Source organism: Hypanus sabinus, unplaced genomic scaffold (genome assembly GCF_030144855.1).
Source record: "Hypanus sabinus isolate sHypSab1 unplaced genomic scaffold, sHypSab1.hap1 scaffold_612, whole genome shotgun sequence".
Taxonomy (NCBI): Eukaryota; Metazoa; Chordata; class Chondrichthyes; order Myliobatiformes; family Dasyatidae; genus Hypanus; species Hypanus sabinus.
The window spans coordinates 22798-38022 of NW_026781468.1; the positions used below are offsets into that span (position 1 = coordinate 22798).

The 15225-nt window shown below is 45.5% G+C and overlaps 1 protein-coding gene across 2 annotated transcripts in view; it reads left to right on the top strand.

The window, feature by feature from the left end:
* The window catches only part of LOC132389620 (uncharacterized), a 68952-nt gene that overhangs the window by 16760 nt on the left and 36967 nt on the right, over positions 1-15225 (top strand). For both annotated transcript variants that reach the window (XM_059962124.1, XM_059962125.1), the window contains exons 7-9: positions 2509-2559; positions 3523-3573; positions 10280-10330. In XM_059962124.1, the coding sequence (XP_059818107.1) occupies positions 2509-2559; positions 3523-3573; positions 10280-10330 (153 nt within the window). The remainder of the gene's footprint in view (positions 1-2508; positions 2560-3522; positions 3574-10279; positions 10331-15225) is intronic.

Consider the following 15225-nt stretch of genomic DNA (forward strand, 5'->3'; position numbering starts at 1 on the left):
CAAATTCCTTGCTGTCCACATTTCTGACGATCTTACCTGGTCCCTGAACTCCTCCATCCTGATCAAAAATGCGCAACAGCTCCTTTTTTTCCCGAGGAGCCACAAAAATTTCACCTGTGTCTCAGGATACGGACTAACTTTTATCGCTCTACTATTGAGAGCACTAACTGCATCTCAGTGTGGTATGGCAGTTGTCCCGTATCGGACTACAAAGCACTGCAGCGTGTGGTTAAAACAGCCCACTTGATTAACGGCACGAAATTGCCCACCATTGAGAACATTTACATTCAACGCTGCCTGGTCAGCGCATAAAGATTTATTAAGGATGCATCACACCATAACCATGGAATTTTTACTTTCCTCCCATCCAGTAGGCGTTGCAGGAGCCTCCACTCTCCAACCAGCAGGTTCAGGAAGAGCTTTTTCCCTGAGGCTGTGACACTGCTGAACCTCACATCACAGCGCTAAACAGTTTTGCATCCATATTGTACTATCTCAGTACTTTTATACTTTTGTGCTGTACCACTTACTTTTTATACCCAGTTGTTTTTTTATATAACAGTAGTGTGGCTCTGTTGGCAACAGATGGGATGAGATCTTCAGAAAGAGGCGACAACAAAGGTGGAATCTTTGTTGGGGTAGATAGGAAATTGTAAGAGAAAAATACACATTGTGCGAACCATATGTAGGCCTCAAAATAGTAGACAAGATGTGTGGCTTAGATTGCAAAGGGAGCTAGAAGAGGCATATAGGAAGGAAAATGACACAATCTTAACGGGAAGTTAAATCTCAAGGCCATTGGGAAAATCTGTTTGCCAACGCATTGCAAGTGAGGAATTTGATGAATCGCTGTAAGATGGCTTTTTAGAGCAGCTTGTTCTCGAACCCATTCGTGGAAAAACATTTTAGACATTTTAGGTTTTTTCCGTAATAATTCAGGAAGTGTGACGCATATGAGCTCTTAGGAGTCGGTGATCATAATCTGATTCAATTAATACTGCACTTTGATCGGAAGAAGAAGTATAATTCACATCTAATACTATTGCAATGGAATAAAGGGAATTTCAAGGGCTTGGGTGATGTGCTTGCCCATGTGGATCGGTGAGGAATATCGGGGAGGATGATGGCAGACCAGAGATGACGGAAAATTCTTGGAATAACTCAGAAGGATTAGGATACATATGTAACAGAGCAGAAGAGTTTGACAAGTGAATGGGGTAGGCAACCGTGGCAGCTCATGGACGATAAATACTGCATAAAAACCACGGAAATGGATTTTAATTCAGCAAAAGTGAGTAGGGAGCTTTTCAATTCGAAAAACGGGCATCCAAAAAGGTATAAGTGTAGAAACGATGACACATGAGAGCAGTCTAGTGAATACGATAAACCCAGGACACAAGAAGTTGTTTTATTTTAAGTTATATAAAGCGAAATAAGGAATTTAGAGTTGATATTGAAACATTGTAAAATGATGCTGGTGCAGTGGTACTGGGGGCAAGAAATCGCCAATGAACAACAGTTACGTTGCATCTGTCTTCACTGTTGAACACACTAGCGTTGCACCAGACGGTCGTGAATATCAGGAAGCAGATATGAGTGCCGTTGCTATCAGAAATGAACAAGTGCCAGGGAAACTTCAAAGACTTCAGGTGTATAAATCACGTTGGCCATTTCTACTACCATAAGACCATAAGACAAAGGAGCAGAAGACGGTCATTCGGCCCATCGAGTCTGCTCCGCCATTTCATCATGAGCTGATTCAATCTCCACTTTAGCCTGGCATACTCAAAGTTATTGCCTGTACACATGCAATTGAATTTTCCGCCTTATCTAACGAATCCCTCTCTGTAGACTGGTTGCCGCACACCTCATCGTTCTTGAATGTTGGCCAAATTACTGGTGTCTTCCGCAGTGATGGTCAATGTAAATACTAATGGCGCTCATCCACCATATCCCTGAATCCTATTCAAACCGCTCCAGCATCATGTTCAATTTCAAATTATTCCTTCTAGACTATTGCTAATGGTTGTTCAATTTATAATTGTTCCTTCTGGACTCTTGCATATTGTTTCCTTATCTAAAAATCTGTTCTTCTACGATCCCTGTGTTGTCCGTCTTAATTGGACAAAGTGCGTTCATGAGGTTTCACGTCATTATCCACGGCCAGACATTCAACTCATTTCACGTGCTCGGCCTTTTGCCCTGTTTAATAACTCACCCGAGCTTTGGCCCAGCTCTCGACTCCCCTCGCTGCTCACTGCCCGTCTCAGTTCTACATCGCTGAGCATTCCGCTTTGCTGGCACGTCCTCTAAACCTTTGTTTATTTCACATTCTTCAAACTAACTTCAAACTAACTCACTTTTCAAATTAACCTGCTCGAATGAATTGACAGCGAATGAGAAATGTGGTACGCTTTGACAGGACTTGGAAATGGACCAAAGGGTGGTTTAAGAAGCCGGGGCGTGATTACGCGTTACTGAGAAAGATGTTTCTATTTTTCTCCACAGGAGAAGCAGATGCAAAACATCTCCACGTCCGCGACGTTATAACAAGAGACAGTAAGTGGAACTCGAAGACTAGGTCTGTGCACGGGGCGAGTAAAATGTTGCCGCATCGGGTGGCTACTCCACCTGACGGACGGGTCGGGAACGCATCGGTAACACTATGCTTTCCTAGCTCGTTAACCAGCTTCCGAGACGTCTAGACCTCCCGCATTGCAAAAACACCGCCGCTGTACCAATTCTCGCTAACCGACGAGGAATGGAGAAATAAGATCACGTGATAAATTTGCCGATAATTCCCCACCGCCTACGCTTGAAGATCTTGGACAGTGGCACTCTAAAACCTAACACACACAAGTGCATTGCCGCGACTCACGCGCTTGAATTTTCCGCTTTCCCATTGAATCCCTCTCTGCTGATGTCCGCACAACAGATTTCCCTTGAGATGTTGATCAGCTCACTGGTGTCTTCCACAGTGAAGATAGACTCAAATAACCTGTTATGCTTATCCATCATTTCCCTGAGTCTCATTGAAACCTCTCCACCGTTACGTTCTATTTGTAACTGTGCCTTATAACATCGCTTATTCTTTCCATTTCTTCAAATGTGTTTTTCTAGGGCCCCTTTGTTGAACACGTTAATTGTACAAAGTGCGCTGTTGAGATCTCACGAGATCATCTATTGCCAGCTCTTCAGCCCACTTCATGTGCTCAGCCTTTACCCCTGTTTAGTAACTCAGCAAAGATGTGGTCCAGCCTTGAACTCCCTCTCTGTGTCGGGGCGGTCGCGGTTCTGCGTCGCTATACATCCAACTTTGCTGACAGGCCCAGTCATTCGTTGTTTTCATCACATTCTTCAAACTCATCCCTTTTCGAAATGACCTGTTGGAACGTTCTAGTTAAAATTAAAAAAAAGTGCACAGTGAGTGTACCGGCAACAATTTCAAAGGTTGGGTTAACGAGCCGCGAAGCAGATAGGTTCCAGATTACAGAGATATAATTGTTTCTATTTTGTTCACAGGTTTGGCCAATACAGTCCCCTTGCAGGGACGGCTGTTTTTCAACTTGAGGGGTAAGTGGAAATCAAAGACTAACTGTTTTCCTGTATCGAGTGGGTGCTCAAACTAATGGTAGGGTCGGGTGTGTTCCGTGAACACTATGTCATCTTATCTCGTTAAGCCGCCTCATCTGTGGAATTTAGTGAAAACCTTTCAGAATCTCTAATAAAACAGTAATTGATTTTTCTTTACGTCCGATTTACTAAAGCAGTTGGGTGTGGTTAAGATAAAATGGCAGAGATAAGAGATCCAGTATGATACAGTTGATGAAGGGCCAGCAAGTTTATAAGTAGATGATGTGAGTAAGATGCCTGTAGAGAAGGACCAGGGCGGACAGAGCAAAGAGATCAGTTCAACGGCAGAGGTGAATTTCAAATGGCGAGGAATGCTGGACTGACCCTGCCGCATTTAGATGCGTGCAGCAATTAGAAAGGAATGGACCAACGATTAGATACTGACGCCATGGCGTCACTGAGTACCGGCTGAAAGACGGTCGAATGTGGGAGCTTAAATTCTAAGGATATCCTTTTTTGTTAACAGCACATGCAGGAAGGCATATGCGTTGGGATGGCTCTGTTGGTAACAGGTGATATAACATCTGTAGAAAGATGTTAGGGTCAGAGAATGTGGAATCTTTGTAGGTGGAGTTAGGAAACTCTACGAATAAATACACATGTGAATAATATATAGAAGTCAGAATAATAGAGAACATGTGTGTATTACTTTGTAAAGGGAGCTCGGAAAGCGCATGTAGGAAGGAAATCGTGAGCTAAATAGGAGGACAGATTCAGGCAGTAAAGGGAGGCTGCCAAGCGGAGCAGTCATCAAAGGAGCGTTCTTCGACCGAAGTGATCACAGGCAGAACGGTAGGGCATTGGTTCATTCGGGATTCGGGGATAACGGGTCGAAGTGAGGCATGTAAAATCTGAGGAATAGAAGCAGGATATATGTCTGTGAGGCCGGTGATCTGTACTAGGTGTGACATTTGGGAAACACGGGAGACACCCACCCTGCCGGACGACTACGTGCACATCAGGTGCGTCGAGCTGCTGCTCCTTTGGGACCGAATCAGGGTACCAGACCGGTAGTTCGATTACCTTCGTCCTGTCAATAAATGTGAGGAGGAGCAGACAGTAGTTATAGGCAACCAGGATATGACTACCTCCCTACAGCTCTTATCTATCACCTCTTTATTCTCCCTTATGAGTTGAAGATACTCAACTGATGAGAAATGGAGAAGTACGAGCACAATGATAAAGTTCTAACCTCCCTCAGGATCTGAGGATCTCAGGCAGGCGCACTCTAAAACTTAGCACACTAAAAGCCACTGCCGCGAAGCTGCACTTGAACTTTCCGCCGTTTCTGTTGAATCCCTCTCCGTTGACTGGACCCGTCACAACACGCATGCCTCTGCATGTTGGTCAAATTACTGGTATCTTCCACAGTGAAGACAGATGCAAACTACCTATTCCGCTCATCCATCCATCCATCATTTCCCTGAACTCCATTCAAAGCTCTCCAGCACAATTTGCAATAGCCCATGGTTTTTGTATGCGTATTTTCATTTCTGTTCTCTTGATGTCCGCCTGAATCGCACAAAGTGCGCTGCTGATATCTCACGTGACGTCCACATCCAGCTCTTCAACCCAGTTCATGTGCTCAGCCTTTCGCCCCGTTTCGTAACTCACCCGAGATCGGCCCCCGCTCTGATCTCCCCTCCCTGCGCCATGCCCGTCCCAGTTCTGCATCGCTCAGCATCCCGCTTTGCAGGCACGTCCGCTGATTCTTTGGCTTTTTTTCACATTGTTAAAAGTCATTCACTTTGACACTAACGTTCTGACGTCAGAACAATGTGCGCTCTCTTGGGATCGGGAAATGGTTCACGTTGTGGTTTAACGAGACGGGAAGCAGATGAGTTCCGGATTACGGAGATATAAGTATTTCTCTTTTGTCCACATGGCCGACGAACATACCACAACTGCACCTCCGGTGCCTACTCGCCTTGACAGGTAAATGGATATCGAAGGCAGTGACTATGCGCGGAACGGAAAATGCACCAAAAGTGCTGCTGTATCGCGCGGGTGATCAAACTGACGGCAGGCGAAGCGAGATTTACAGGTGTGGGGGGTCGTCTTGGATTGAATCCGTTGGATGCGGGTGATTACCCTGAGCAATGAACGAGTGGCTAGATATTCGTACTCCGGATGAATTGTTAATTCCACTGTTAATACGCTTAGGATTGCGATTCTCAGTGGAGGTTTGATGAAAAAGTGGGCGTTTCAATGCAGACCAGCGCTGAGGTGGCTGGGGGCGGGTTCTATCCTTTCTGAGGAGTGCGAGGAAAGAGTGGTCGAATTCGGAATGTTTAAATAGACCACGTCCCACGTGAAGTGTAAGAATATCCGCCCTTAATTCTCTGAAGAATAAATGGAGAAATCAAATCCAAAGACCCAGCTGTGGCAGGTTCCGCCTATGCAATAAATTAAAGCCCACTCCTGATATGAGGGCGGAAGGGACTCTCAGTTATTAATGAGTGGCAGTGAAGGATGATGAATGGTTGAATGATTGAATGGGAGGGACGCTGACGTTGTGAGACCATCAGGTTAAATTATGCCGTAACGACAGCTGTCAATTATCTGCAAGCAAGCACTGTACCATGCTTTTGGTCCGACTGGAGGCCCACTGGAACTCAAGGCGTGGTTTCAAAACATGCGTCAGGAGAAGGGATAGAAGCGTTCTGATTTTATTTTACTTCTACAGAGGCAGCTAAATTGCTTGCGGCGCAGAAGGGTCATTCGGGAGGGTGAGTTGGATGAGTTAAGAACGGACCAGATAGCCAGGGGCACCCAGTCCTATGACCTGATTGCGTGGCGTCTCCGAAAGACTCAAAAGACGCGCCCTGCATCTGTTGTTGAGCTGATCAGAGAGGTACGGAAAGAGGTGAACGCGGCAGAAGCGCGGGAGGACTCAGTCAGCCGGGTACAATCCCCGGTAGTAGTCCCCTGCGGTGAAGTGATCACAGATAGCCTACACCGGGGAGCCGTTGAGGAGATTGTGGGAGAGTTGAGATCGGAGATACGTCGTCTGTAATCAGCGGGTGACCCCGCCCCCATTAGATGCAGCTGACGAGGGCGGATTCCACAAGGGGTCGAACAATGCAGGTGTCACGCCAGAAGGAGAGTGAGCCCCCGGGTACCTCAGCAGGGACAGCCGTACGGAAAACCTAGAGGAGACACCGAGAGGGGGCGGTCTGATGTCTCTGCAGAACACATTCCCAGCAATGTAACAAGAATTCCCCAAAGCAAAAGATCTTATTCTTGAAGGCTTAGTGGGTCCACGCTCCAGCGTGTCACATTGGCTGAGGGTAATTACGCTAAAGCCATACTCGACACCGGGTCGCAGGTCACGTTACTGTACTGTTCGTTTTACAACCGGTATCTGACGCACTTACACTTGACACCATTGGACCCACTGGAGATTTGAGGATTCAGTGTTGTTGATCATCCATCCGACGGTTATTTGTCAGTGAAACTGGAGGTCTCGTAGGCTGATGTGGTAGTGTCTGAGGTTCTTGATACAGTGGTTCGGCTTTGTCCGGAACCTGTTGAGAAGAGCGGTGTTTCAATACAGGTACAGACCAACACACCTCTAGTAGACCCAGGGTTCCGAGCTGCTTTTGAGAAAGTGCGTGGTAGCATTGGGCTGGATACCTAATTTAAACAAGGGACTGTGTGGTTCATCCAGTCGAAGCTAACAGTAGTACCGCCCGGGGAAGTACCGAGGGTGATGGGGACTCCCAAATTTCCCAGAGCGCCTGAGAGCGAATCCCTCTTTGTGGATGTTCCGGAAGATCATGAGGGAATGTCCGGATTTCCTGCTTGGGGACTGGTGAGGTCCGAACTACAGAAGCCCCCGTTTGTCCAGGCAAGCAGTGATTTTCAGGAACACCTTCAAGCTGGGGATCTCCCTGGTGCATTTTATTCCCGGTGACGGTAATGTCGAGTGTCACTGTGAGGCACGCCGGGGAGGGACTATTGGAAAATGGTTTGGGGCAGTTGATCGCTGAGTGATTCAACTCGGGGGATGTCCGGTGCCGCCGTGTTAAGGAAAGGAGTCTGGTAGAGAAGATGTTGAAGATGAAAGGTGTCTTTTCCATTGGCGAGTGTGATGTCGGTTGTTCCAAGAGCACTGCACAGAATCTGCGGGTGACCGAGGACACGCCGTTTAGAGAGAGGTCGCGGCGACTGGCCCCTGCAGTCATGGAAGACATGCGGCAGCATTTCTGTAAGCTGAAAGAAGCTGGGATCATCACTGATTCCCGAAGCCCCAAGGCGCCTCAGTAGCAGTGGCCCTGAAGAAGAACGGGAAGGTACGCATGTGTCTGAACTATAGGACTCTGAACACCGCACCATCCGTGACCAGTATACCGTCCCGAGTGTCGAAGACGCGCCGGCCTGTCTGAGAGGTGCGAAGTGGTTTAGTCTGCTGGATTTGAGTAGTGGATATTACCAGATCCCGATGACTGATGCCGTCATTTATATGTCCCCTGGGATTATTCCAGTTCGAAATGATGCCCCAGGGCATATTTGGAGCCCTTGTAAACTTCCAGCGGTTCATGGAGAAGACTGCGGGGGATATGAACATGCTTGAGGTGTTGTTGTATATCGATGACCTCATAGCATTTCGATTCAGATTTGAAGAACATGAAGCGAGACTACTGAATGTTCTTGGCCGCCTGAAATCTGAATGGTTAAAACATTGCCTGGACAAGTTGCAGTTCTGATAAACGTCTAGTAGCTGTGTCTGACACAACCTCAGAGAATGGAGCAGCTACAGACCCGGCGAAGATGGAACCGGTGACCATTTGGGCAAGGGCTCCGACTGTGAACGCTCTGCGCTCGTTCCTCGGGTTCTCTGGTTATTATCGGAGATTTGTGAAGGGCGACGCCAAAGTGAGTCACTCATTGAATCAGCTTCTGTGTGGTTACCCTCCCTTGGGGAAGAAAGGGAGAGCGAAACATTGAAAGGAGCCGTTTGCACAAAGGTTGGATGCAAACTGCGAGGAACCCTTTCAGTCGCTGAAGGAGCTGCTGACACAGGCGCCGGTGCTGGATTTTGCGGACCCCCGATTGCCGTATGTATCGCAGACATATGATGGTCAAAAGTTTTTTTAAGGTGCATGAGGGACTGGACAGGGACGAAGAGTGGGATAACTTTCCTGAACCTGGGGTGAAGGCCACATGTCAGTTTGCCGTCACCGTGAAGGCGGAGGGAAAAGAAAGGCAGGATCGTGCGGTGGATCAAATGGGAGAAGTATTTCTTTGATTGTGTCTTTCCCAGGAGGATACATAGTGACCAGGGACGGGACTTAGAGAGCAGACTCATCTATGAGTTACTGGCAATGCTTGGAGTCGAGAAGTTTAGGACCACGACGTATCACCCTCACAGCGATCGTCAGCCTGAACGGTTTAATCGGACATTGCTAGACATGCTCGGGACCCTGGAGATCAGCGAGAAGAGAGGGTGGAGTCAACATACTGGGCATCTGGTTCACAGTTATAATTGTACACAAAGTGAAGCTACTGGGTGCTCGCTATAGTATCTGATGTTTGGGCCCGAGGCGAGATAGCCCATTGACTTTTGTTTTGAGACTGACGAGGGTGATTTACCACCGAAGAGTTATTTGAATTATATGTGTGCTATGAGATCTGAAAAGGGTTTATGAATTGTCTGGGGTCGCGGCCGCCAAGCAGAATCGAGGGAAGAAGAGGCGGCATGATCAAAAAGTGAGGTTCTCCAAACTCCTGCCGAGAAATTTGGGACTGCCTGGAAAGCACAAGTTGGCTGACCGCTGGGCGGCCACACCCTATGTGGTGGAGAGTCTGATGCCAAACCTACAAGTTTTCCGATTGAATCCAAAGGAGGGGAATGGGCCTGTCAAGATTGTCCATCGGACATGGCTATTGCCCTTGGGACAGGAGGTGCAGGTTGACCTAGAGCCCGACTTTGAGCTTACACCCAGTAAGAGGACTTTGCCAAAAGGCAGGACGAATCCAGGGCCTCCAGCGGGAGAGGTAAGAACGGCCTCCACCCCCGAGAAGGCTGGTTTGCTGCCTCGCGGGTGCCAGGGTCTGGGGTATCACTGATCGCGTGCACTGCGTTCTGAAATGGGAGGGTGATCAGCCAGATGTCATGGTACACATCGGTACCGCTCACGTCGGAAGCAAGATTGAGGGGGCCCTGAAGATTGCTACCTGTGCCTCGTGCCAGTGAGGGTAAGAACAGGATAATCTGGTGGATGAACACGTAGCTGAGAAACTGGTGTAGGGGGCTGTGTTTCAGATTTCAGGATCATTTGGGACCTCTTCTGGGGCAGGAGGGAGCTGTAGAAGAGAGACGGGTTACACCTGAAGCACAGGGGGACGAATATCCTTGCAGGGAGCTTTGTTAGTGCTATTGGGGAGGGTTTAAACTAGAATTGCAGGGGGATGGGAAACAGAGTGCCAGACCAGATATTGGAGCGGGGTGAAATTACATGATGTTAAAAGTTCATGCAAAGTCACAGATAGAAGCGTTGTGTGTGGTGGTAATAATCTTCTGAGGTGACCCTAATGTGACACTCTGTTAGGACCGGGAAACGGTTCAAGTTGTGGTTTAACGAGACGGGAATCGGATGATTTCCGGATTACGGAGATATAAGTATTTCTATTTTGTCCACAGGGCCGACGAACATACCACAACTGCACCTTCGGTGCCTACTCGCCTTGACAGGTAAACGGATATCGAAGACAGTGACTATGCGCGGGAAGAAAAATGAACCAAAAGTGCTTCTGTATCGCGCGGGTGCTCAAACTGACGGTAATGTCAGGAGCGCTGTCGTAATACCATGTAATTTAGCTCGTTAAGCAATCTCATATGCGTCACCTTGTTATAGGGTTTCCGAAATCCGAAGAAAACAACAATTGACTTTTTATTTTCGGTCAGGATTACTGGAGCTGTTGGGCGTCGTTAAATGAATAGGGCTGTTCTCAGGGATTGATTATGATACGATTGATGTAGAAAGATGCAGTATACCTATTGGACACGGGCGATTTCTTTGCCCCTATTACTTCTGCACCGGCATCATTTTCCAGTGTTCCAATATCAACTCTAAATTCCATTCAGGTATACTGCATCTTTCTTCATCGTGGAAGACAACAGCAGTGCACCAGAGATCTGTGAATAATCGGGAGCATGCGTGCGTCGAGTTGCTATCAGAAAGGTACAGGTGCCATCGAAACTGCAGGGATTTAAGCAGCGTAATTCACTTTAGCCAGATGTACTACATACCAGAGTCATGACAGAGATTTTACACCGATTTTCCGAATGCGATTGTTAAGGTGCCAAACAGGAGGCTGCTTAACTAGATAATCTCCTATAATGTTACAGGAAAGATACAATTAAATAATAACGGAATGGCTGACAGGCTGGAAACAGAGATTATGAATAAAGCAGGCCTTTCAGAGCATTGAGTACACGAGTTGGGATGTATAACTCCTATACAAGGCATTGGTAAGGACGAATTTGGAGTATTGTGTACAACTCTGGTCACCAAATTATCGAAAAGATCAACAAAATAGAGAGAGTACAGAGAAGATTTACCAGAATGTTACCTGGGTTTCTGCAACTAAGTGACAGAGAAAGGTTGAACAAGTTAGGTCTTTATTATTTGGAGCGTAGAAGTTTGAGGGGGACGTGGATCGGTTTCTTTTTTCCATTGAGAAGATTCAAAGAAAGCATTGAGTTGAGAGTTAGGGGACAAAGGTTTAGGGGTAACACGAGGGGGAATTTCTTTACTCAGTGAGTGGCAGCTGTGTGGAACAAGCTCCTTGTGGAAGTGGCAGAGGCAGGTTCCATTTTGTCATTAAAAATCGATTAGTATATGGACAGGAAAGGATTGGAGGGTTATGGGCTGAGTGCAGGTAAGTGGGAATAGGTGACAGGAAGCGTTCGGCACGGAATAGGAGGACCGAGATGGCCTGTATCCGTGCTGTGATTGTTATATGTTATTTGGTGGGCTTCCGGATGGGGTAGACTCGGAGCGAGGGTCCGAAGGATAGCGACGATTGGTGGAGGGCGATTTTGAACGGTTGTCCTTTGAGCGAGCTGCAACTTGACGCACAGACTGTTTAATACGATATATATATATATATTTAAATTTCGTTTCTGTACTAACCAGATAGTCAAAGGAAGAGTTATAAGTCTTAATTGTTTGGACGCATATTGTGTAATGTTTCTTATTTCGGGGTACTGATTGGTAACATTGGTAACTGCAGGAAACATAAAGTTGTGATAGTAGTGGATTTTAATTTTCCACATATTGATTGGGACTCCCATACTGTTAACGGGTTAGACGGGTTAGTGTTGGTAAAATGTGTTCAGGGAAGTTTTCTAAAATAATATATAGAGGTACCAACTAGAGTGGATAGAATATCAAATCTCCTATTAGGAAATGAGTTAGGGCAGGTGACGGAAGTGTGTGTAGGGGAACAGTATTGTTCCAGTGATCACAACAACATTAGTTTAACTTGATCGTTTGTAAAGATAGATCAGGTCCTCGGATTGATGTTCTAATCTGGAAAAAGGACAAATTTGAAGAAATGAGAAAGGATCTAAAAAGCCTGTATTGTGACAGTTTGTTTTCTGGCAAAGATGTCGGTGGTAAAAAGGAGGCCTTCAAAGGAGAAATTTTAGAATGCAGAGTTTGTATGTTCCTGAGAGGGATAAAGACAAACTGAATAAGGAACAGGAACCTTTGTTCTCTAGGGATATTGAATCTCAGATAAAGAAGAAGATAGATGTATGACATGTATGGGAAACAGAGAGTAAATCAGGAGCTTGAGGAATTAAAACAGTGCAGTAAAAAGAACCCTTAAGAAAGAAATCAGGAGAGTTAAAAGAAGACATGAGGTATCTTTGGCTGTCTAAGTGAAGGATAAAAACCATATAACCATATCACAATCACAGCACGGAAACAGGCTATCTCGGCCCTCCTAGTCCGTGCCGAACACTTAATCACACCTAGTCACACCTACCCGCACTCAGCCCATAACCCTCCACTCCTTTCCAGTCCATATACCTATCGAATTTAACCTTAAATGACACAACTGAACTGGCCTGTTCTACTTCTACAGGAAGCTCATTCCACACAGCTATCACTCTCTGAGTAAAGGAATACCCCCTCGTGTTTCCCTTAAACCTTTGCCCCCTAACTCTGAAATCATGTCCTCTCGTTTGAATCTCCCCTACTCTCAATGGAAACTGTCTATTCACTTCAACTCTATCTCTCCCTCTCAAAATCTTAAATACCTCGATTAAATCCCCCCTCAACCTACGCTCCAATGAAAAGAGACCCAACTTGTTCAACCGTCCTACGTAAATTAAGTGCTGAAACCCAGGTAACTTCCTAGTAAATCGTCTCTGCACTCTCTTTAATTTATTGATATGTTTCCTATAATTCCGTGACCAGAACTGTACACAATATTCTAAATTTGGCCTTACCAATTCCTTGTACAATTACAACGTTACATCACAACTTCTCATTTATGTACGCTCTGAGATATATAGGCCAGCGTTCCAAAAGCCTTCTTCATCACCCTATCTACATGAGGCTCCACCGTCAGGGAACTATGCATTGTTATTCCTAGATCTCTCTGTTACACTGCATTCCTCAATGCCCTCCCATTTACCTTGTATGTTCTATTTGGATTATTCCTGCCAAAATGTAGAATCTCATACTTCTCAGCATTAAAGTCCATCTGCCAACGTTCAGCCCATTCTTCTAACCGGCATAAACCTCCCTGAAAGCTTTGAAAACGCACTTCATTATCCACAACACCTCCTACCTTAGTATCATCGGCATACTTACTAATCCAATTCACCACCCCATCATCCAGATCATTTATGTATATTACAAACAACATTGGGCCCAAAACAGATCCCTGACGCACCCCGCTAGTCACCGGCCTCCACCCCGATAAGCAGTTATCCACCACTACTTTCTGACATCTCCCATCTAGCCACTGTTGAATCCATTTTATTACTCCAGCATTAATACCTAACGACTGAACCTTCTTAACTAATCTTCCATGTGGAACTTTGTCAAAGGACTTGCTGAAGTCCATATAGACTACATCCACTGCCTTACCCTCGTCAACATTCCTCGTAACTTCCTCAAAAAATTCAATAAGGTTTGTCAAACATGACCTTCCACGCATAAATCCATGCTGGCTACTCCTAATCAGATCTTGTCTATCCAGATAATTATTAATACTATCTCTAAGAATACTTTACATTAATTTACCCACCACTGATGTGAAACTGACAGGTCTATAATTGCTAGGCTTACTTCTAGAACCCTTTTTAAACAATGGAACCACATGAGCAATAGGCCAATCTTCCGGCACAAGCCCCGTTTCTAATGACATCTTAAAGATCTCCGTCAGAGCTCCTGCTATCTGTACACAAACTTCCCTCAAGGTCCTAGGGAATATTCTGTCAGGACCAGAAGATTTATCTACTTTTAAATTTCTTAAAAGCGCCTGTACTTTCATCTCTTTAATTGCCATAGGTTACATAACCTCCTTACTTGTTTCCCACACCTTACACAGTTCAATATCCTTCTCCTTAGTGAATACCGAAGAGAAGAAATCGTTCAAAATCTCTCCCACCTCCCTCGGCTCCACTAGCTGACCACTGAGATTCTCTATGGGGCCAATTTTATCTCTCACTATCCTCTTGCTTTTAGAATAACTGTAGAAACCTTTGGGATTCACCTTCACCCTATTTGCCAAACCAACCTCGTATCTACTTTTAGCTTTTCTAATCTCTGTCTTAAGATTCCGTTTACATACTTTATAATCCTCGAGCAACTCATTTACTCCATGCTGCCTATATCTATTGTTGACATCCCTCTTTTTCCGAACCAAGTTTCTAATATCCCTTGAAAACCATGGTGATTTCAAACCTTTAACAGGTTTGAAATCCCTCAAGTTCCTTTCAACCTACCAGGAACATAAAGATTCTGTACCCTCATAATTTCACCCTTAAATGACCTCATTTTCCCTATTCCATCCTTCCCATAAAACAACTTAACCCAATCCACTCTGTCTAAATCCCTTCGCATCTCCTCAAAGTTACCCTTTCTTCAAACTGACAGGCCCATAATTGCTATGTTTACTCTTAGAACCTTCTTTAAACAATGGAACCACAGGAGCAATACGCCATTCCACGGGCACCATCCAGCTTTCGAATGATATTTTTTATATTTCTGTCAGAGCCCCCGCTATTCTACAGTAACTTCCCTCAAGTTCCGAGGGAAGATCCTGTCAGTATCCGGAGATTTTTCATCTTTAGTATTCCATAAAAGCGCAAGTACCTCCTTCTCTTTAATCGTCATATTTTCCATAACTTCCCTACTTGTTTCTCTTACCTTACACAATTCAATATCCTTCTGCTTAGTCAATACTGAAGAAAAGAAGTTGTTCAAAATCTCCCTCATCTCTTTTGCCTGTACACATAGCTGTCCACTCTGATTCTTTGAAGCACCAATGTTATCCTTCCCTATCCTTTTGCTACTAATATAAATGTAGAAACCCTTCGGGTTTATTTTCACCTTACTGGCCAAA